At 42.0% G+C, this 22631-nt stretch overlaps 1 protein-coding gene across 1 annotated transcript in view; it reads left to right on the top strand.

Moving 5' to 3' along the window:
* LOC126416584 (conserved oligomeric Golgi complex subunit 8) overlaps positions 1–22631 on the top strand; it is a 36191-nt gene that overhangs the window by 7611 nt on the left and 5949 nt on the right. Inside the window, exons 4-5 of the mRNA XM_050084336.1 lie at positions 331–606; positions 4270–4483. Coding sequence (XP_049940293.1) covers positions 331–606; positions 4270–4483 — 490 coding nt within the window. The remainder of the gene's footprint in view (positions 1–330; positions 607–4269; positions 4484–22631) is intronic.

Raw genomic sequence — 22631 nt, 5'->3', positions numbered from 1 at the left:
CATTTTACCGATATCTTACTAATCCAGTTGTAACAGCTGCCAGTAGTTTGGAGTCACATCTTCACCACTGTCTCCCATGGTGTGTACACCAAATAATTTTTTTATCATAATTTATTTTCTGCTTTATATTTGTTTTAATGTGCAGCATTTTCTCATGAGGGTTTGGAAATTTGTCAGAAATATACCCCTATACAGTTTCCCATGTTATATTTCACTGTTAAAAGATTAAGAAATGTTACTGGAACTCACTGACGGCAGTCTCCATGTCACATGAGCAGTAGTGATTCTGTTAATTTCTGATTTATAAACTCAGATATTGAACATTTCCAGTTTGGACATGTTGAACATCACCTGGACGCACTGAAAACAAAGCTACCAGAGTTCTCCCACAAGTGCCAAGAATTTGGGCAGAAGTCAAGCAATATTAATGCACATCGTCGCCTAAACTCTCTGACTTTAACGAGGAATGCTCAGCTCTTGGAAGTGTTGGAACTGCCTCAACTAATGGAAACCTGCATACGCAATGGCAGTTATGAAGAGGCACTAGAGCTAGCTGCATATGTTAGACGACTTGGAAGAAAACATGGCCATATACCAATCATTGCTGTAAGTAGATTTTTTAATCTCTGTTGAATATAGATATTTACTGTACACAATATTGCACCACTTTCAATCTCTATTATCCACACTAACAACCTCACTACCAAGCATTTGTAGTCGTAGACTGTGCAGCTGGTTCCGGCGGAGGTTCAAGTCCTCCCTCGGGCATGGGTGTGTGTGTTTGTCCTTAGGATAATTTAGGTTAAGTAGTGTGTAAGCTTAGGGACTGATGACCTTAGCAGTTAAGTCTCATAAGATTTCACACACATTTGAACATTTTGAACACTACTGAGCATTTTCCACACTTTACAGATACATAATTTTCTTATGGAGCACATGAATAATGCCTAAATTGACTATATTTGCAGTTTGCAGACATTAATATGTACGTGTGTGTGTGTGTGTGTGTGTGTGTGTGTGTGTGTGTGTGTGTGTGTGTGTGTGTGTGTGTGTGTTTTTGTGAGGGGGAGGGGGGGGGGGGATTGGCTTTGCGCAGATTTGTACTAATGGAATGCATCTCATCTCAGTATCATTCTTCAGTTGGAATATAAGCAATTTTGGCACCGAGTCTGGGACATTGTGGTGTGTTGTCATAGTGCTGTGTATGCTGAAGCTAATAATTAACAATTTAAGCCCTTAAGAATGATAATTAAGAATTGTTGTTAGTGGGAAAACCTGTTAAATGGCGCAGTGTTTTGTTGCAATAAGAATGTTAAGAACAGCATATGGATTAGAGTATGTAGAGTGGAGGCATTTAAGTTATAATTAAAAAAGCCTATCAGAATTGAAACAGTGGGGCTGCAGGATGTGTAGGTTATATAGAAAGTTTGGAGGCAGGTGCGGATGGCAGCCCCCAATATTGCCAGCAATCATCATGGCAGGTGAAGCCAGCAGGACCTGGCTGGGAGCAGGTAAAGGGGTACAGGGAAGGGACTGAACATGGAAGTTGAGATGCAGTTCTAGGGGATGGGCACCACTTCACTTCCGTCCCTGCGGACTAGTCCATCAGCAGACCTTGACAGGGGGAAAAAATGTCCACCATACATTTTATTGTGGCTTACAAAAGAGTAGTAGTCATATTTATTAAAGCATTCTTTAGATGTAGTCTCCATGTAGGTAAACCAGAGAGAATTATGTAATTGCAAGCACTGCTAATATTTGGCAAACTGTTGCATCTGACATCACTGCCACCAAGAATCGTGAGCAGTGGGGAGACAGACCATTGTTAGAAGAGACACAGCTTGACAGTTGAATGGGATGGACTTGCAGCGAGTATTGCTCCATCTTGGGTTCACAGTAAGCTTTGTTTGGGCACATTCTGTACTAGTAACGTCATCAAAGTAAAGTCTTGTGGGCAGTGAACTTTAATAACATGTTTGAAGTGCATTTATACTGGTGACAATCTGCTGATGTTTAAAGATAAATAGTTTATGAACAAACCGTATGGCATGTATGACACTGGCGAAGGTAGGTGGGTACGGAGTATTGGAAAGCTGTTAGCTACTGAAGTGTTGTGGTGTTAGCTTTGCCGATGACCATTTGGTCACAACTCATAATACATGGGATTTGTTGACTTGAAGAATACAGAATTATGGCTTTTCAAATTCTACTGGTGGGGTGTGGAAATCCCATGTGCCAAAAAGCATTAATTACACCTGGCCGACATAGGTTAGCAGTGTTGTGGTATTTACGAAACATCAACTTTTAAAGTGAGTGAAGTTTCATGTGTAGCCTTTGAACCACAGATAAATGCACACTCATGTTTGAATAAGCTCTGTGAATTCTGGTAGGTTCCATCTTTGAATTTGTTTTGGTGTAAAGACAAATGTATTATCACTTAATTTGACGGCGCTAGGCTCTGTGATAAAGTTCATTTCTGCCAGAATTAATTTTGTTTATTGGTAGTTGCATTTTAACTCCCCAGGTGTGGTTGTGTTCAAAACTCAGTTAGGCAGAATTTACATGTTGGAGTGCAGTGTACTGATTACTGCAATAGAGGTAGGGGCAGATGAGCTTCACAGGTCAGAGCAGTGTGGCTGGAGTAGGGTTTGTTATGTTCTGTCAGAGTTAGCCAGTTTACGATTTTGTTGTGTTTGGCAACAACACAACTCCTAGATCCATAGTGTAAATTAATCTGACTGTGAGAGGATATTGCAAATGTTGCAAGTGATCAATAGAAACATAAAGAAGGCGGAAAAACTTTCTTACAGACAGATCTGTCTTCAGAGCTGTAGAGCACACACGTGCACTCCCCACCCCCAGATGCCACTTGTAGTGAACCACCGATTGACTGAAATTTAACATCCTGTGCACAGCAGTGTGTTATGCCACTGGGTGATGAACTCTGCCTGTGGCCACAGTTTGGCTGCAGCTATTCATTTGGAGGGACAGCTGGTTGGTGGTCATACCTGCATAAAATGCTGTGTAGAAATTAGAGTTGAGTTGGTTTATGATGTGACTGCTTTCACAGGTGGTCATACTTCTCATTTTCAGCTAGTTCAGTTTCTTCAATAAAACTTTTCCAGGCATATGATTGTGTCGTGATGTTGTATAGACCAACATTGTGACCACTGTCGCAATTGACTTTTGTCACAGTGGAGTTGAAATTGCTCAGGCATTTCCAGATTTACATTTATTTATTTGTTGTCATTCCACACCATTTCTACAGGTGATTTTTTTCACATATAGGAAGTTTGTGTGCAAAACTGTTTTGTGTCAGAGGGCTCACCTCCATCCTCCACCCCACTGGGTCTTCGTACTGTAATATACTTTTCTAAATAGCAAGCCATATGTATACCAAGATTAGTTCAAATTTCTCAAGTTGTTCAAGAGCTACGTTGCAACATGTCCACATACTTCCATCTTAATGCTTCTGGGTAGAGTAGTAATGTTGTTATCTTAATTTTCTTCATTTTTTTTTTTGCCCCCCCCCCCCCCCCCATAAGCTTTTCCCATCTCGCCCCACATTCTTGTTCTTGCTTTGTTATGTTTTTTTTATGATTGTGTCATCTTCATCATAATCATGCTTTCTTTCTTCTCCTCTGTCTGTCTGTACCATGTTCTCTCTCACTAAATAGTTTTATTATTCTCACATTTTAGACCTTGACAGCTTCTCACATATTTCTACACTTCCTCAGTTAATATGGTACACTTCTTACGTGACATGACAAATGGACAAAAGGCACTGTGAAAATGTGTTGATTAATACAGAAACTAAAATAACCTTCATCTCTAATTATTGTGATCCATCTGTACTGAATGTAATCCTGTTTAATGGTCTTCTTTTAGGGACTCAATCTAGTATTTACATTTCCATTTTTATAACAGTGGAAGTGTATTCATTACTATGAACTGTTAAGTAAATTAAAGATTATATATAAAAGTGTTTGCAGTCTCAGTACACCAGAAAATTCACATCAAATTTCATTGTGAACTGGTGAAAAATCCATCACAGAATATAACTACCTGTATCAAGCTAAATCACTACTCACCAAATACAAGTAGTGTGCATCAGCAGAGGGTGGTTACTAGTTGGGGTTCCAAAGAAAATTCCTCCACAGATTACTGTATATCAAAACACACACACACACACACACACACACACACACACACACACACACAGATATTCCATTTCAGTAATATGCACTCCATTTGCTCTCTGTTTTATAGGGCATTGTTAAGGAAGTTGAAGCTGCCTGGTTGGCTATGCTGCATCAACTTCTTGCACAGTTGCGTACTGACCTTCAACTGCCACGATGTCTGGCTGTGGTTGGCTACCTACGAAGAATGGGTATCTTTTCTGAAGCAGAACTCAGGTTGAAATTCCTGCAGGCAAGAGATTCATGGCTCCAAGGATTACTTGCTTCCATACCTAAAGATGATGGTAATATGGTAATTTTTGAGGAAATAAATCATGAAATATTAACTTTTTTACTTAGATAGTAAAGATATGGGAAAGCAATTTTGCATGTGTTACATTCCATAAACAGTTTTGATACAAGTCTACTTTTGAGTGTACTGTCCTTTAATAACATCATATTGTATAAATGGAGTAATGTACTTACAACACGAGTATCTTCTCTGAAGCTAAACCTTGGTCAGAAATCTTTCCTGGAGCCACTTAATGTTCAATTACTGGTTTCACTCACTTTTCAGAATTGCATCATAGTATATAAAATTATTTGCATTTCATGTAGTTTCTCACTAAAAATACATAGCGATAAGGGAAGTGCTTTGTTCTTGAATCACTTCATCATCTCACTCAAAGAAAATGTGCTGTTAAACAGCAACTCATAGTCATTTCTCTCACACAGTGGGCTCACAACTCTTTCTGTGAGTATGTGTTGGAGAGTGTGGAGCCCCAAACTACAGCAGTACTTCTTCCTTTCCTCTACTGCTATCTTACTTCCGCACGTAGGATAGATACCCTGCTAACAGTGTAGTTTGTTCATAGGCTATCAACTATCACTTTTCCCACACTGTTTCTTTATTTTGCACTGTTTATTCTAGTGAACTTTTGTTCAATCCCATACTTGAGTTTGACTTCCACCTTTTCAAAATTACAGAAATGTGGGCCATAAGGGGAAGGTCACCGAACACTCAGCATATAGCCAGTCCATGAGGGGTGGTTACTAGGTACCTGTGTGGTTCTAACCATTTGGCTATGCGAATGCACTATTGATGCTGCCCAAGTTGTTATGTACCAGTACATGCTGAGATGTAGGTGTCTGTCTATTTGGAGGCACTAGCACTCCGGCCAATGGTTGTTAACCCTCATATTTTAAATCCACTTTTACACTCTAAAATTTTGAAAAAATGTGTTTTGTTTTACTGAATTCTTTTGCGAATCCATAAATTTTTAAATTTTTCAGTTAAACAGAACCAAAAATTTAAGTCTTAAGTAGTAGATGTCACTTTCCACAATGAATGTTGTTCAATATTTTCAGGTTGACAATTTTATTTACACAAAAGAAACTCTTTAAAAAGGATATTGTAAGAGGAAGTAAACAAAAAGGAATGAAATTTGCCTTTTTGTGGTCATAGAGCTTGGTATCACACTTTATTGAAAATGTATTGATATTGCTAAGAATGTGACTTGTATACTCAGGTTCTGGACTTCACTGATGCATCAGTACTTCTTTAAAAAACATGTTGTTAATATAAGCCAAGAACAATTAACAAATTTTTTATAACTTTTTTTACGGTTGGCATAAAGTACCTGCCCCCCCCCCCCCTCCCGCCCCATTCATAATGCACTTTATGGAAAATGTGTTGGTATTGCTAGGGTTAAGCCAAGTGGCCATTGCTCTGACCGGCTGGAGCTCATGGGGAGAGGCCTCAATCAGAGCACGTGCCATCATAGTGGATATTTGGCACCTTGAAAAGATCTCTTGTTAGCCGGCGGTCATAAAGCTCCAACAGTGTCTGCAGCCATACCAGAATTCTTCAGAGGAGATTGTCCCAACCCTGAGAACTATACCTTCATGGCCACATCTTCGAGAGGAAAGCAAAACCAAGTGGGCTGCAGAAACTTATTCCTCTCTGCTCCCAGTTTGCACCCAGACAGAGGAAGTGTCCTTTATCTCTGCTTGTGAAGAATATTGCAAACATATTTGGAGATATGTCTTTCCATAGTAAATTATGAAGTATTTCCATCTTAATTAAAACAAGGAATCCTATCCAGTCCTGGACATTACTCTCATGTAAAAACACATAGTTATGCCCCTGTCACAATAACAGCCTAAACGTGGTTGTTGTTGTTGTGGTCTTCAGTCCTGAGACTGGTTTGATGCAGCTCTCCATGCTACTCTGTCCTGTGCAAGCTTCTTCATCTCCCAGTACTTACTGCAACCTACATCCTTCTGAATCTGCTTAGTGTATTCATCTCTTGGTCTCCCTCTACGATTTTTACCCTCCACACTGCCCTCCAATACTAAATTTGTGATCCCTTGATGCCTCAAAACATCTCCTACCAACCAATCCCTTCTTCTAGTCAAGTTGTGCCACAAACTTCTCTTCTCCCCAATCTTATTCAATATCTCCTCATTAGTTACGTGATCTACCCACCTTATTTTCAGCATTCTTCTGTAGCACCACATTTCGAAAGCTTCTATTCTCTTCTTGTCCAAACTATTTATCGTCCATGTTTCACTTCCATACATGGCTGCACTCCATACAAATACTTTAAGAAACGACTTCCTGACACTTAAATCTATACTCGATGTTAACAAATTTCTCTTCTTCAGAAACGATTTCCTTGCCATTGCCAGTCTACATTTTATGTCCTCTCTACTTCGACCATCATCAGTTATTTTACTCCCTAAATAGCAAAACTCCTTTACTACTTTAAGTGTCTCATTTCCTAATCTAATTCCCTCAGCATCACCCAATTTAATTTGAATACATTCCATTACCCTCGTTTTGCTTTTGTTGATGTTCATCTTATATCCTCCTTTCAAGGCACTGTCCATTCCATTCAACTGCTCTTCCAAGTCCTTTGCTGTCTCTGACAGAATTACAATGTCATCGGCGAACCTCAAAGTTTTTACTTCTTCTCCATGAATTTTAATACCTACTCCGAATTTTTCTTTTGTTTCCTTTACTGCTTGCTCAATATACAGATTGAATAACATCGGGGAGAGGCTACAACCCTGTCTCACTCCTTTCCCAACCACTGCTTCCCTTTCATGCCCCTCGACTCTTATAACTGCCATCTGGTTTCTGTACAAATTGTAAATAGCCTTTCGCTCCCTGTATTTTACCCCTGCCACCTAGTACATAGTTTAATTTTTCACAAAGACTTAAAGCTTCAGGCCCAAACTCTAGGAGAAGCAAGGTATCCATTTTTTTTGGGCAATTTGCTTCCAAAAAGTCAAAATCATTTTTTACTGCTGTGATGTGAAGTCGTATTTCTCAACCCCAATGTAGATGCCAATGCTTCAAGTATATATCTTCCTAGTGTATGTAAAACCCAGTTTTTGAAGAAATTGGTCAGTCAGTTCATGAAAATGCACCACATGAGCCGCAACCTGTCTGTATCAGTTGCAACCACCCTCTCGGATCCCTGAAGTGTGCTACCCTAATTAAGGAACAAGAAATCCTAGAATTGAAGGCCTCTTGTCATTTTGAAGCCCCAAAAAAGTGTGATCATTTATGTCCTGTCAGCATGATATTGACTTATCCCACTGCTGTGACCAGTTTGTTGGCAGTAATTCGCATGTTGCCTCCCTCGACATCCAGTAGGTGCTCGAGTAAATGTGATTATATGATAAACAGGCACACACTGCTTGTGGCTTGGGCAGCACCATCTTCAGGAAAATCAACTCTACACACCTGGCAGGACAAGCAGCTTCCTTCTCTGCTTTTTACCAGTGATGGCTCTTTTGCGGGAACACTCTCCCAGAAATCTGAGGACCAGAGATGAAACACCAGCCAGTGACACCTGAACAGGATACCCTTAACAAGATGATTCAGTGGATATTTACTGTCACCTGCCAGAACTACAAAAACTAATTTCCTCTTATTTTGCTGTCTGTGCTGCTCTCCAAGAAACTTGACTGTCTTCCTTTGAATCTTGATTTGTGTTTCCTCGATGATGGTATGCTTACTCATTTGGATGCTGTCTATGACACCTTACAATTTCTTCTCCGAGTCTCTCATGGCTTTGCTGCAGTATGATTTTTGTGGCAGTTATTACTCTCTGGTGATTCTGTTATTGTCCAGCAGACCAATTACTAGTTTGGGCTCTTCAAAGAGCCAACTTGCAGTTGTATGCCTCTGCCATCACTTTCGCCCCCCTCTGTCAGATTCCATCAACAAATTTGTGGGAGACATGTCCAATATAACCACCTGCACCACTGGAACAGATATTCCCCTTTCTGCGTGCGTCTTCCAACGCAGACCAATGCCGTAGTGGGCCAAAGACATTGCAACATTGCAACAGCCATTCAGGATTGTCAGAAGGCCCTGCAACAACTCAAGTGATATCGTAGACAGACCATCCTCATCACTTTTAAGCAGCCCTGTGCAAGGGTTTGCAAGTTAATTAAATGCAGTAAGGAGAAATAGTGGGAACAATATGCCTCCTCCTTGGGAGTGTATGCCTCTTCATCCCAGGTGTGGACCAAGTTCTGCAGTATACTGGGTCAGCAGAGATCGATAACTGTTGCAAGTCTCACCCTTCTTGGAGATATTTCTAAGAATGCATTGGTTCTTGTGGAACACCTCGTGACTCACTTTGTGACAGCATTAGTATCGCATTTGTACCTAGCTACCTTTCGAATGCATAAAAGACAGATTGAAGACTTCCCCGTGCCCTTTCTACATCTACTTCTAGATGATTACTCTGTTATTTACAATAAAGTGCCTGGCATAGGGTACAATGAATCATCTTCAAGCTGTCTCTCTACTGTTCCACTCTTGAATGGCACTTGGGAAAAACGAGCACTTAAATTTTTCTGTGCGAGCCCTGATTTCTCTTATTTTATCATGATGATCATTTCCTCCTATGTAGGTTAGTGCCAACAAAATGTTTTCGCAATTGGAAGGGAAAACTGGTGATTCAAATTTTATGAGAAGATTCCGTCGCAACGAAAAACACCTTTGTTTTAATGATTGCCACTCCAATTCACATATCATGTCTGTGGCACTATCTCCCCTATTTCGCGATAATACCAAATGAGCTGCCCTTCTTTGAACTTTTTTGATGTCATCTGTCACTCCAACCTGATGCAGATCCCACACTGCGCAGCAGTACTCCAGAAAAGGGCAGACAAGCATGGTGTAAGCAGCATCTTTAGTTGACCTGTTGCACCTTTTAAGTGTTCTGCCAATGAATCACAGTCCTTGGTTTGCTCTACCTATAACACTATCTATGTGATCGTTCCAATTTAGGTTATTTGTAATTGTAACCCCTAAGTATTTAGTTGAATTTACAGCCTTCAGGTTTGTGTGACTTATCGCATAATCGAAACTTAGCGGATTTCTTTTAGTACTCACGTGAATAACTTCATACTTTTCTTTATTCAGTGTCAATTGCCACTTTTCACATCGTACAGATATCGTATCTAAATCATTTTGCAATTCATTTTGGTCATCTGATGACCTTACAAGATGGTAAATGACAGCATCATCTGCAGACAATGTAAGGGGGCTACTCAGATTGCCTCCTATGTCATAGATCAGGAACAATAGAGGGCCTATAACACTTCCTTGGGGTACACCGGATAGTACTTCTGTTTTACTCAATGACTTTCTGTGTATTACTACAAACTGTGACCTTTCTGACAGGAAATCATGAATCACATATAATGAGGTCCACAGGACGTCTGGCCTGTAATTGAAAAAGTGTTGTGATGATCTCTCTGTTGGCAATAAGTAACTAACAAAAGTAAAATATTCTATGAGTCAGAGCATGGAGTGTCAGAAGTCTGAATGTGGTAGGGAAGCTACAACACCTGAAAAGGGAAATGGAAAAGTTCAGTCTACATATATTGGAGGTCAGAGAAGTGAAATGGAAAGAAGGTAAAGATTTGTGGTTAGACAAATATAGGGTAATATTAACAGCAGCAGAATATGGTGTAACTGTAGTAGTATCTGTTATGACTAGGAAGCTAGGGCAAAGAGTGAGTTACTGTGAGCAGTTCAGTGAGAGTGTTGTTTACCGCAGAATTGACTGCAAACAAAAGTCAACAACAATAGAATACGTATACGTGTCAGTATCACAAGCACAGCCTGAAGCAAAAGATAAAATATATGAGGCTATTGAATGGGTAGTTCAGTATGTCAGGGGAGATGATGATCTAATAATCATTGGGGATTAGAATGTGGTTTTAGTGGAAGGAATAGAAGACAGCATTTTGGAACGACATGAGGCAGGAGAAAGACTATTTAGTTCTTCAATAAATTTGAGCGAATAATAGGAAATACACTGTTCAAATAGCACAAGAGGAAGAGATATACTTGGAATAGGCCTGGGGATATGGGCGATTCCAGCTGGATTACATCATCACCAGAGAAGAGACTTTGGAACATATTCTAGAGTGTAAGGCATACCCAGGAGCATATGTAGGCTCATATCCCAATTTAATGAAGATGAAGAATAGACTGATTCATCTAGGGAAGCAGTGTAGAAAGAAATATGATATTGAAGTACTGAGGAATGATGAGATTGTTTAAATTCAGTAAGGCTGTAGATATTTCAGTAATGGGTATCATAGTTGGCAGTTCAGTTGAAGAGGACTGGGCACCTCTAAAAATGCCAATCACAGATTGTGAACAGAAAAACATGGGTACAAGGAAGGTATCTGTGAAGAAACCTTGAGTGACAGAATAAATATTTCATTTGATTTTTTTTTTAAGAAAAAGAAAAAAAAGAAAGGAAGTGCAAAAATGTTCAGGGAGATCTCGGAATAAAGCAATATAGATTATTCAGGATTGAAATAAATAGGAAGTGTGGGGAAATGAAGGCAAAATAACTGCTGGAAAAATGTGAAGAAATCGAAAAACAGGGTGTATACGACCTGAGAGATCCGGGAAAAACCCGTGAATTTTTTCATCCGGGAGAAAACCGGGAAAAACCCGGTATTTTTTTAGAATTCCAGGAATTTTTCATTGTTTTAGCTTTCAGTTAAATTTTTGTAACATTGACTGGTAAGAACCAATACTCTAACAAAAGATATTATTGTATCTCACTAGTGCAGAATAATACTGCAGCAATAAAACATGAAAGAGAAAAAAAAAAAAAAATAAAACTAAGTTACCAAGGAAATGCGCCATATACAGCAACAAAACAAAGTGCTCACACAAGTATCTGTCAACAGGAAAATGTGTCAACAGCTTTAGGAAGATTATGCAATGCTTCGTAACAACAAATTGCCTCTGATGAGCGTGACGTCACAACTGTTTACGTTTGATTCATTTGAGCAGTTGTGAGCGAGTGCATGCACAGTTGAGTCGCGTATGAGTGGTACCTTCTCCTGCTTCTAGCTTCAGAAGTGTGCCAGTTAGCTGTATAAGCAATAGCGGCAAGCAGTCAGATGCTACCCGGAAAAAAAATTTACTGGCGCGCCTAAGCTGTCAGATTCACACATATGCAACAGGCCTGGATGTAGGAGTCGGGGGACAAACCGGGATATCTGCCCCAGGCAGGAATTTCTGTTGGGGGGGGGGGGGGGGGGGGAGAGGAAAAAAAAACATTGTTTCACAAAGCGCCTAGCAACCAGTGCACGTCGGTCTATCGATTATTCATATGATTTTGAAACTCATCCCTGTTGAATAACAGGTAAGAAAGATTATGTATTATCTTGTCGGTGTAACCAAGAAAATGAAATTTCGGCAGAAATTTTTTTTCCAGAACGCTACACTGGTAAGGGCCAGTTGTACAGTCTCTGGCTAGCAGCTGCTAAAGTTCTATTCTGGGAGTAGCAAGGAAAACAGGTACGAACACGTAATAACGTGTAACCGGAGAATAAACACGGGATAACTAAACCGGTGATTGTGGCAGGGTTAGTCAAGTTAACCAGAAAATAAGTTTTAACCCTGGTAGGAATAGTTAGAGAATTGGTGATGACAAGATTGTTTGTTAGCACGAGGAAGGAGAAGAAATGGGGACATCACACAAATTATGGAAGAATATGACGATTGCAAATTTATATAAAAAATTTGTACTACTACTTTTCGATCTCATGCTTCAGAAGCTAGAGCATATGAATGAAGTGTGAAACTATTTTCTAACATGAAACTTTTTGCTTGTAGTAGGCCTGATAGGCATTTAATACTGGTACACCGTGATTATATTCTGTCGTGTTATAAAAATGACCATTTGCGCCAAAACAGTGGCAGTGTGTGTTACAATTGCTGCAATATTAGGCAGACCAAATTTGTGTTATCTAGCAGACAGTGACGAAATTCACGTAATCAGATCGAGAAAGCACACCAGTCTTGGGTACTATTCATAGGTATTAATAGCTTTTTCAGTATTAGCCAACGAGATTTGTTTCATTCATGTAGCAAAACGTTTAACGAACTTTGATGAGCTAATGGATTCTTTCCCAAAAGGAAAGCACTGCATGTAAAGCTGTATTAAGGTTAGTGAGAAAACCAATGTTAGGACTTAAAGATTGAAGAAATATGTACTGTCTTGCTTGTCTATTGTCTTTACTGGGTTTATGTATTCTATATTTAATTTTATGTCACACAAAACGTAAAGTTATTAACTAATAGGCAATAAAGAGTGCAAATTTTGTGAAGAATTCCTGTTTTCCCGGTTACAAATAAACCCGTCCAGTATTTATTGAGAGTTTTTTTTTAAACAGGGGCAGGTTGTCAGACCGGCTGACTGGGAGCAGGAGAGGCACCACAGGACATTTTAATTGCCACTGTCCTGAATACAGTTTGATGGCATCTGTTAGAAAATGTTACGCGTTTGAGTTCCACAGAGCGAAATATAGTGACGTGCGATAGAAGAATGCTGTGTGAAGAGACCAAACATTTCCTCAAACGCATACGTTGTACGTATCAGACTGTTCAGAAAAATGTGCACTACAACATGGACATATTTTTGAAAAGTCGATTTTTAAAATTTTTGGCATCCTACCTCAAACGCTCTAGGGAGGAGGGGCACCACTAACTAGTATTGCCCTGGTTCGGAAATACCGTAGATCCGGGGCTGATCTACAGAGCAGTATTAAGTTGTAATGGGGAGGTGGGTAGTCTCACGTGACCCGTGTTTAAGTTTAGTGAGTTTGCTGTTTCCTTTTCGTTTATTGCTCTCACATCACATGAAAACGAAATGGATTTCTGTGGCCAGAAGCTATCAAGTCAATTAAAATACATTTACGTAATTACGGAAGGCTAAAATATGTTATTAGTTTCAGATTTTATTTTATGTCCCCTTTCTGACAGTCAAGCATTAATTGTCTTGCAGAACAATGAAGCCATTTTTGTCAATTTGCTACAGAAATTTGGCTTTAATTAATCTTTTCCTCTGAGCCAGCCAATTTATTTGAAACGGAGTGTTTAATTCCACACTATTGGCCAGTTACAACTATTCGCTGCATTTCAAGTGCACATTTTCGTCTTCTAGCACGTATGGCATTATGCCATAATAAAAGACCCAAACATGATATAATACAGTACTGGTACTCCAAGAAAATTTACATCCGAATCTGGACATACGAATGTGCACTTTCAGCTGAATTATGCCTTTTAGTATGGTGCACCAAATTCCCATGCTCTTGGAGTGTCCTCTAATGTCTTGTTTCTTTTATGGCATTATGTAAGATCTTTTAATGTTTTACACGTACAAACATACGGGCTTCCTGCGTAGCTGCGCAAGCGCGGTGGTGCTGGTTATCTGGTGCTCTCTGGCAACCGCTGAAACGAACCTATTTCTAACAGGTCGCGGGAAAATATTGCGAATGGTGGTTTGAAAACACTTACTTTCAAACTAAATTTCCTTTTATGCAAGATGAACTATGTGTGAGAATGTACGATGAATTTCTTAAATCACAGAGCATTTGACTCTCATTTAAAAATCAGCTCTTTTAGTACGAAGATTTAGAGTAATTTCGAGCCCAGAAGATCTGACATTTATGTCCTCAAAAATTTTACTGGCACTTTTGGGTGATGTATCTTAAAGTGTAACATGTGCAAAAATGGGCAACATTATATGTGAAAGCTTTTCTTTCCATGTGGCAAAACTACGTATTTAATTTAAACCATTTACTTTTCCTATTTGTGTGTTCACGCTACTTAACAGTGATGTTGCTATTGGCTGACTACAACACGTGTCCTATGTTCTGAATATCCGCTGTTATCGGCTAGTGAGATTACGTGACATTAGCTATGAGTAGCTTACAAAAGCGCATCACAATCACTATTTCAATACTTTGGAAACTGAAAGTAACATGCGGTGTTTGGTGGAATTCGAATTTATACTTTCATAATATGAAAATACAGTGTACATGTTGCTGCACGTCAGACATCTTCCCAACACGTGTTTTGTTACCACAGTTTCTTTTAAAGTGCTGTGAAATTCTACGCCAGTGTATAAAACCATAATCATTCAAAAGACTGATAACTTTTACAGTTCCGGGGAAAAGTATACTCTCACTTAACACGGAAAAAGTGTATTTTCACCCGGGAGGAAGGGTACTTTTAACCGGGAATTCCGGGAAAAATCCGGGAATTTTTTTTCCTCGTCCACGTACACACCCTGAAAAAGAAATAGTTCTTGGAAGAACTGATCCAGCATATGTAGTCAAAACAACCTTTGCTAACATTAAAAGTAAGTGTGTCAGCATTAAGAGTGCAGCAGAAATTCCCCTATGAACACACTGGAGAGAGCAGATTGGTAGAAAGAATACGTGTCAGATGAGAGAAGACAAAATGGGAGTTGATGTGGAAGGCATAGGGGATCCAGTAATAGTCAGTTTCACCGAACTGTGTAAGATTTATTTTCAGATTAAGTAGAGATGACAGGTAACGTGGCTATGTAATTTCTAAAATCATTGGGGGACATGGCTACCAAATGACTGTTCAAGTTGGCATGTAAAATCTATGAGCTAGAAGAAATACCCATCAGACATTTGGAAAAATAACCATCCATCCAGTCCCTAAGATACCAAGGACAGATAAATGCAAGAATTTTCACAAAATCAGCTTAACATCACATGCGTCCAAGATGCAGACAAGAATAATATACAGAAGAATGAAAAAGATGGATGAATTTCTCTTAGATGATGATCAGTTTGGCTTCTGGAAAGGTGAAAGCATCAGAGAAGCTGTTCTGACATTGGGCTTTGATAAAGGAAGCAAGACTTAAGAAAAATATAAGGGGCATTCAAAAAGAAATGAGCCGGAGGCATCATTACAGAAACCAGCACCTATATGTTGAAGTATTGAGCCTGGCTGTTGAGACACTTGTCTCACTGTGTCACATGGCGGCGAATGGCTGTTTCATAAAATTCCTGAGGCTGTGATGTTAACTAGTTCCGCACGTAAAGCTGGACGTCATCGTCCGAGGTGAATCGTTTGCCCCTTAGATCCTTTTTAAGGGGGCCAAAAATGGCGTAATCACAGGGAGAGAGGTCTGGACTGTATGGAGGGTAGCCGTGAACCTTCCATTTGAATTTCTGCAGGAGTGCTCTGACTGTGTTGGCCGTATGAGGCTTTGCATTATCGTGGAGCAGAATGACCTCACGGGTGAGATTGCCTCATTGTTTTGATTTGATCGTTCAATGGAGGGTGGTCAAGGTTTGCGAGTAACACTGGGCATTCACTGTTGTCCCATGCTGCAGGAAGTGAATCAGAAGAGGGCCATCTTGCTCAAAGATGACACAGAATAAAATCACTAACTTGGCAGCATGAGCTTCCAACAAATGTTTCAATACCACAGGGTGCAGAGAAAAGAAGAATGTCAGCATAGGGGCAAATAATTCACCTTGGACGATCACGACGTCCAGCTGTACATGCGGGACTGATTAACATCGCAGCCCTGGGAATTTATGAGACAGTCATTCACCACCTTGTGTCACAGTGGGACAAGTGTCTCAACAGCCAGGGTCAATACTTCTAACATACAGGTACTGGTTTCTGTAATTATGCTTCCAGCATGTTTCTCTTTGATCACCCTTTATAGATTTTTTGACCTCTAGAAAGACAGAAATGGGGTAATACAGATCATATACAATATATACCGTATTTTATGGACTATAAGACAGACTGTTTTCTTTGAAAAACTGTCTACAAAATTCAGTTTCATCTTACACTAAATTAATATAAAAATGTCCAGTGTTTGATTTAAAATTTCTGCTAGTCTTAAAAATGCCCGTATATTCAATGCCGCAGGAAACCGATCTCTATCTTGCAACACTGGATTCAACTGCCAGCAGCAGTGCACCAGTGCAATGAACAAGAGTTGTGGGGATTCCCAGGCTTGCTAGCACTGTCTCCCTCCTGCCCCACCATCACAAACCTGTGTGTCATTGTAGTCTACAGTGCCAGTGAACTTGAATTGAAAGTGATTTGTGTTATTGATAATAGTACAATATTTTTGTTAGTAGCTAGTTTTGTAATCATAAGAAAATAAAAAGTATTCATACGATGCGGGCCATAAATTGAAAGTAATAGTACATGCTGAAGAACATGGAAACAGAGCAGCTGAGCAGCATTTTGGCCCTCCACCAACAGAAAAAAACCGTTCGTGATTGGCAGGCTAGTAAAGAGGAACTGAAAAAAATAAGGAAGACTAAATGTGCAAATAGAGGACTGAACGCAAAATGGCCAAATCTAGAAGGTGAAGCATTGAAATGTATTCAAGGACACTGTCAAACTGGCATTGGAATTAATACAAAAATGATTCAAACTCACACCCGTATGCTAGCTCTACAGTGGAACTTATCCCCCTGCAGGTTCTGGGCTTAGAATAGGCCCGAGGTATTCCTGCCTGTCATAAGAGGTGACTAAAAGGAGTCTCACTTGTTTCAGGCTTTATGTGATGGCCACCTGTGGGGTTTGACCTCCATTCTTCCAAATTTTTCCGAAGAGCGAGCCGTTTGGGGAAGGGCGCCTTACACGGTGCATCGTGTCCATCATGCACTGAGATCTTTATTGTCGTGGATTTGCAGTTCTGCTCATTCTCTGGTTGTTGAGTGAGGACACCTTCTCGGGTGCCTTTTCCTCCATCCGCTGTGTGGTATCTTCTTCTGCACCGATGCTGATCGTGGACCTCTTTGCACTTTATGTCCAGCATGGTAGCCAGTCCTTTCTGGTGGGACCCCCATGTACCCTATTGGTTGTAACCCCCTGACTATACAGGGTCGCTCTGCTGATGCTTGCACCGTTAACTCCCCACGTATGCCAAGGAATAGATGCCCATCTCCCTAATGCATCAGGACTCCAGGCAATGGCCATTGTGCCAGGTGCTTTGCTTTGTTGAGGCTGAGTGGCGCTCTTGGGAAGAGCCCCTGGTCGGAGTGGGTGGCATCAGTGTGGATGACTTGCTATGAAGTGTAGTACATCATCTCTTGCTGGTGGTCCAATAGCAGCAGTCTCTAAGCAGTCAAGGCCTAACTTTAATGCAAAAAAGTATGACTCCCAATCATTCCCCTCCTTGGTCACACCATGGGCGGAATGCCAGGCTGAGGATGGCAGCGAACCTTATTTGCCCCAGAACCGTATATGTATGAGAGCTGATGGAGAATCTTTCATGTCAATGAAGCCTCAGTTTTTTGTGGAGCATTTAGAGGACAAGTTTGGAAGGATTGTCCAAAATGCAATCTGGGTCAGTCTTGATAAAAAATAACATGCTCTGCCCAGTCATGGGCATTACTCGCCTGTGACAAGCTGGGGTATGTTTCTGTTTCCATCACACCCCATAAGAGCTTAAATATGATCCATGGTATTATATTCCACAGGGACCTTCTTTTGCAGTCTGAAGACGAGCTGTGCACCAACTTAGAGCAACGAGGTGTTCATTTCTTCCAGCGCATCCATCGGGGTCCGAGGGATAATCACGTTGTCACCGGTGCCTTCATCTTGGCCTTCGAGGGTGACACATTACCTGAAAAGGTCAAGGTGATGGTATACCACTGTGATGTGAAACCATATATCCCTCCCCTGATGTGGTGCTTTAAGTTCTGGAATTTTGGTCATTTGTCTTCTCACTGTACTTCCAGTGTCAGCTGTTGAGATTGTGGATGTCCTTCACATCGCAATACTCCATGTGCCCCACCTCCCATCTATGTCAACTTAGGAAAGTGCCATTCCCCTTGCTCACCGGACTGCAGGATTCTACAGAAAGAAAGGAAAATCATGGAGTACAAGACCGTGGACCGACTGACCTACAATTAGACTAAGAGGAAATTTAAGATCCTTTGTGTATGACATCCACTTACGTGCTGCTAAGAGAACAGGTCTTGCATCTTCAGTTCCGCTGTGTATAGTTGGCTCTCAGAGCTGTAAGACTCCACCTGGCCCCGTGATGGTGGGGGCACTTCTATCCTTGTCACTCCTGCACCATCTACTTCGGAAGTGACACTCCCCCAACCATCGGGGACATCAGTCCCCACTTCTCAGCTGGATAAGCAAAAGTCTTCTTTGCCTCCTCTCACTAGGAAGGGGTCCCTTGGGTCACTCCCATCCCAGGTTCCTACCAGTGACAAAGCAGACACCTGCCAATGGCTGAAGCACCCACAGGTATCTGGTCGTAGGGCTTCACAGTCCTCCTCAGTCCCTGAGACTGAATCAGTGAAGCCCTCCCACCCTAAGGAGCAGTGAGAGAAACCAAAAAAGAAAAAGACCCCCAAGAACCAAGACATTGCGGTGGCATCCATGCCACCGCTACCTACGAGCTCTGCATCTGAGGGTGAAGTGGAAATTCTGGCATCCGCTGAGGACCTAGATCTCGCTGTGCCCCAGCGTCATGATAATGTCATCCTTCAGTGGAATTGCTGCAGTTTCTTCCACCACCTCACTGAGCTACGGCAAATTCTGTTAAGCCTTACACCTGCTTTCTGCCAACCCCTGCCCTTCGGCTATAGGGGATATTATAAAAACAACAGCGAATATAATAGTGTGTAAGGTGGAGTTTGCGTCTATGTCTTGAACTCAGTATGTAGTGAACCTGTGTCCCATCAAACTCCTCTTGAAGCTGTTGCTGTCAGGATAAGGACAACGCAAGAAATAACTGTCTGCAACGTATATCTTCCTCCAGATGGTGCAGTACCCCTGAATGTACTGGCTGCACTGATTCATCAACTCCCTAAACTATTTTAGCATCCATAACCTCTTGTGGGGTGGCGCCATGCTTACTGGCCGAAGTACAGATGTCAAAAATTTACTGTCTCAGCTTGACCTCTGCCTCCTAAATACTGGAGCCCCCACATATTTCAGTGTGGCTCATGGTACTTATGCAGCCATTGATTTATCACTTTGCAGCCCAGGACTTCTCCCATCTCTCCACTGGAGAGCCCATGATGACTTGTGTGGTAGGGACTACTTCCTCATCTTCCTGTCACTCCTCTGGCATCATGCCCATGGACGCCTACCCAGATGGGCTTTAAACAAGGCAGACTAGGAAGCTTTCACCTCTGCCATCTCCGTTGAATCTTTCCCACACAGTAACATCGATGTGATGGTTGAACAAGTCGTTTCTGCGGCAGAAAACACAATCTTTCTTCCTTAGGGTGCCCCTGGCAAAAGACAGTACCTTGGTGCTCGCCGGAAATTGTTGAGGCCATTAAAGAGTGTAGGCGGACTCTTCAGCAGTATAAGTGGCACCATTCCCTGGAGCTTCTAATTGCTTTTAAATGGCTCTGTGCCCACATTCGCCAGCTTATAAAAAGATGGAAACCGGGGTGTTGGGAGAGGTACAACTTGACCATTGGTTTCCATACATCACCTTCCCAAGTCTGGACGAAGATCAGATGTGTTTTTGGATACCAGACCCCAGCAGGTGTCCCTAGTGTTAACATAAATGGTATGTTATCTACTGACAGAAACGCAATTCCCGTGCACTTTGCTGAGCATTATGCTCAAGACTCTGTGTCGGAGAATTACCCCCCACCAGCCTTTTGCACCATCACATGTTGGTTGAAAGGATATGTATTCTTGTTCACTACATGCCACTGTGAATCCTATAACTCCCCATTTACAGAGTGGGAGCTTCTCAGCACCCTTGCACTTCACCCCAACACAGCTCTTGGGCCAGATCGGATCCACAGTCAGTTGATTAATCATCTCTCATCAGACAAAAAGTGACATCTCATCATCTTCAACCGGATCTGGTGCAGTTGCGTCTTTCCATCACAATGGCAGGAGAGCACCATCATTCTAGTGCTCAAAACCTGCTTGATGTGGATAGCTATCAGCCCATATCAGCCTCACCAACGTTCTTTGTAAGCTGTAAAACATATGGTGTGCCGGCAATTGGGTTTGGTCCTGGACTCGTGGCTTACTGGCTCCATGCCAGGGCAGTTTCCACCAGGGTTGCTCTACCATTGATAATCTTGTGTCCCTCGAGTCTGCCATCCGAACAGCCTTTTCCAGATGCCATCACCTGGTTGCTGTCTTTTTTGATTGATGGAAAGCGTATGACACAACCTGGCGACTTCATATCCTTACCACTTTATATTAGTGGGGTCTCTGGGCCCCTTTCCCAATTTTTATCCAAAATTTCCTGTCACTCCATACTTTCCTTGTCCAAGTTGGTGCCTCTCATAGTTCCCCCCATATCCAGGAGAATGCACTCCTGCAGGGCTCTGTATTGAGTGTATCTCTGTTAACAGCTTAGGAGCAGCTGTAGGGCCATCCATCTCATCTTCTCTGTATGCAGACGACTTTTGCATTTCGTACTGCTCCTCCAGTACTGGTGTTGCTGAGCGGTGCCTACAGGGAGTCATCCACAAGGCGCAGTCATGGGCTCTAGCCCATGGCTTCCAGTTATCAGCCGCAAAGTCGTGTGTCATGCACTTCTGTCGGCATTGTGCTGATCAACCAGAACCAGAACTTTACCTTAATGATTATCCACTCATTGTCATGGAGACATATCGATTCTTAGGACTGGTTTTTGATGCCCGATTGACTTGACTTCCTCACCTTTGTCAGCTTAAACGGAAGTGCTGGCAGCACCTCAATCCCTCCACTGCCTAAGCAACACCAGCTGATGTGCAGATTGTTCTACACTGCTGCTGCTCTAAAGCGCCCTTGTTCAATCCCACCTTGACTATGGTAGTCTGTTTTATGGTTCGGCGGTACCCTAAGCGTTGATTTTATTCAACCCAGTGCACCACTGTGGCATTCGACTAGCGATGAGAGATTTTAGGATGTGTCCGGTGACCAGTGTCCTGATGGAGGTCGGAGTCCATCCATTGAAAGTTAGCCGTGCTCAACCGCTCGTCAGTTGTGTTTCACACATTCGTAGTTCTCCTGAGCATCTGAATTACTGTCTCCTTTTCCCACCTATGGTGGTCCATCTCCTACATCAGCAGCCCAGGTGAGGGCTTACGATCATAGTTCGTACCCGATCCCTACTGTGTGAACTAGAGTCCTTTCCTTTATCATCTCCCCTCCGGGTCCATCCGCGCACACCTCCATGGTGTATACCTAGGCCGCGGCTTCATCTGGACCTCTCGCATGGGCCTAAGGACTCAGTTACTCCCACAGCTCTCTGCTGTCACTTCCTCTCGATTCCTGCCATGTCCCGGGGCACTGAAGTGGTTTACACCGATGGCTGATGGTCATGGCTTCGCCTGTGTTCACCGAGGGCATATTGAGCAGCACTCCTTGCCAGATGGCTGCAGTGTTTCCACTGCAGAGTTGGTGGCTATATCTTGTGCTCTTGAACACACTCGCTCATGCCCTGGGGAGTCATTTTTCTCTGTACTGATTCCATGAGTAGTCTCCAAACTATCGACGAGTGCTACCCTTGCCATCCTTTGGTCGCGACCATCCAGGAGTCCATCTATGCCCTGGTACAGCCCGGTCATTCAGTGGTGTTTGTCTGGACCCCAGGTCACATTGGTATCCCAGGAAATGAACTAGCCAACAGGCTGGCCAAACAGGCCAAGCAGGAACCGCTTCTGGAGATCAGAATCCACGTAACTGACCTGCATTCATTATTACGCCGCAAGGTTTTTCGGCTTTGGGAGACAGAATGGCATAACCTCAGTACACACAACAAACTTCATGTCATTAAGGAGACTACACATGCGTGGGAGTCTTCCATGCGAGCCTCTCGCAGGGACTCTGAGGTTCTCTGCCGGCTCTGCATTGGCCATATGTGGCTAACACATGGTTACATCCTCCGACGCGAGGACCCACCTTGGTGTCACTGTGGCACCCCTATGACTGTCATCCACATCTTGCTGGACTGCCCAATTTTAGCTGCTCTGCGGTGGACTTTTAACCTTCCCAGCACTGTACCTTCGGTGTTGGGTGGCAATGCCTCAGCAGCAGATTTAGTTTTACGTTTTATTCATGAGGAGTTTTTTATCATACCATCTAAGGGTGGGTGTTTGACCTTCTCTCTG

The sequence above is a fragment of the Schistocerca serialis genome, chromosome 8 (assembly GCF_023864345.2).
Source record: "Schistocerca serialis cubense isolate TAMUIC-IGC-003099 chromosome 8, iqSchSeri2.2, whole genome shotgun sequence".
Lineage (NCBI taxonomy): Eukaryota > Metazoa > Arthropoda > Insecta > Orthoptera > Acrididae > Schistocerca > Schistocerca serialis.
The sequence above is the reverse complement of the archived record's forward strand: the minus strand, read 5'-3'. Positions and strand labels throughout refer to the sequence as shown.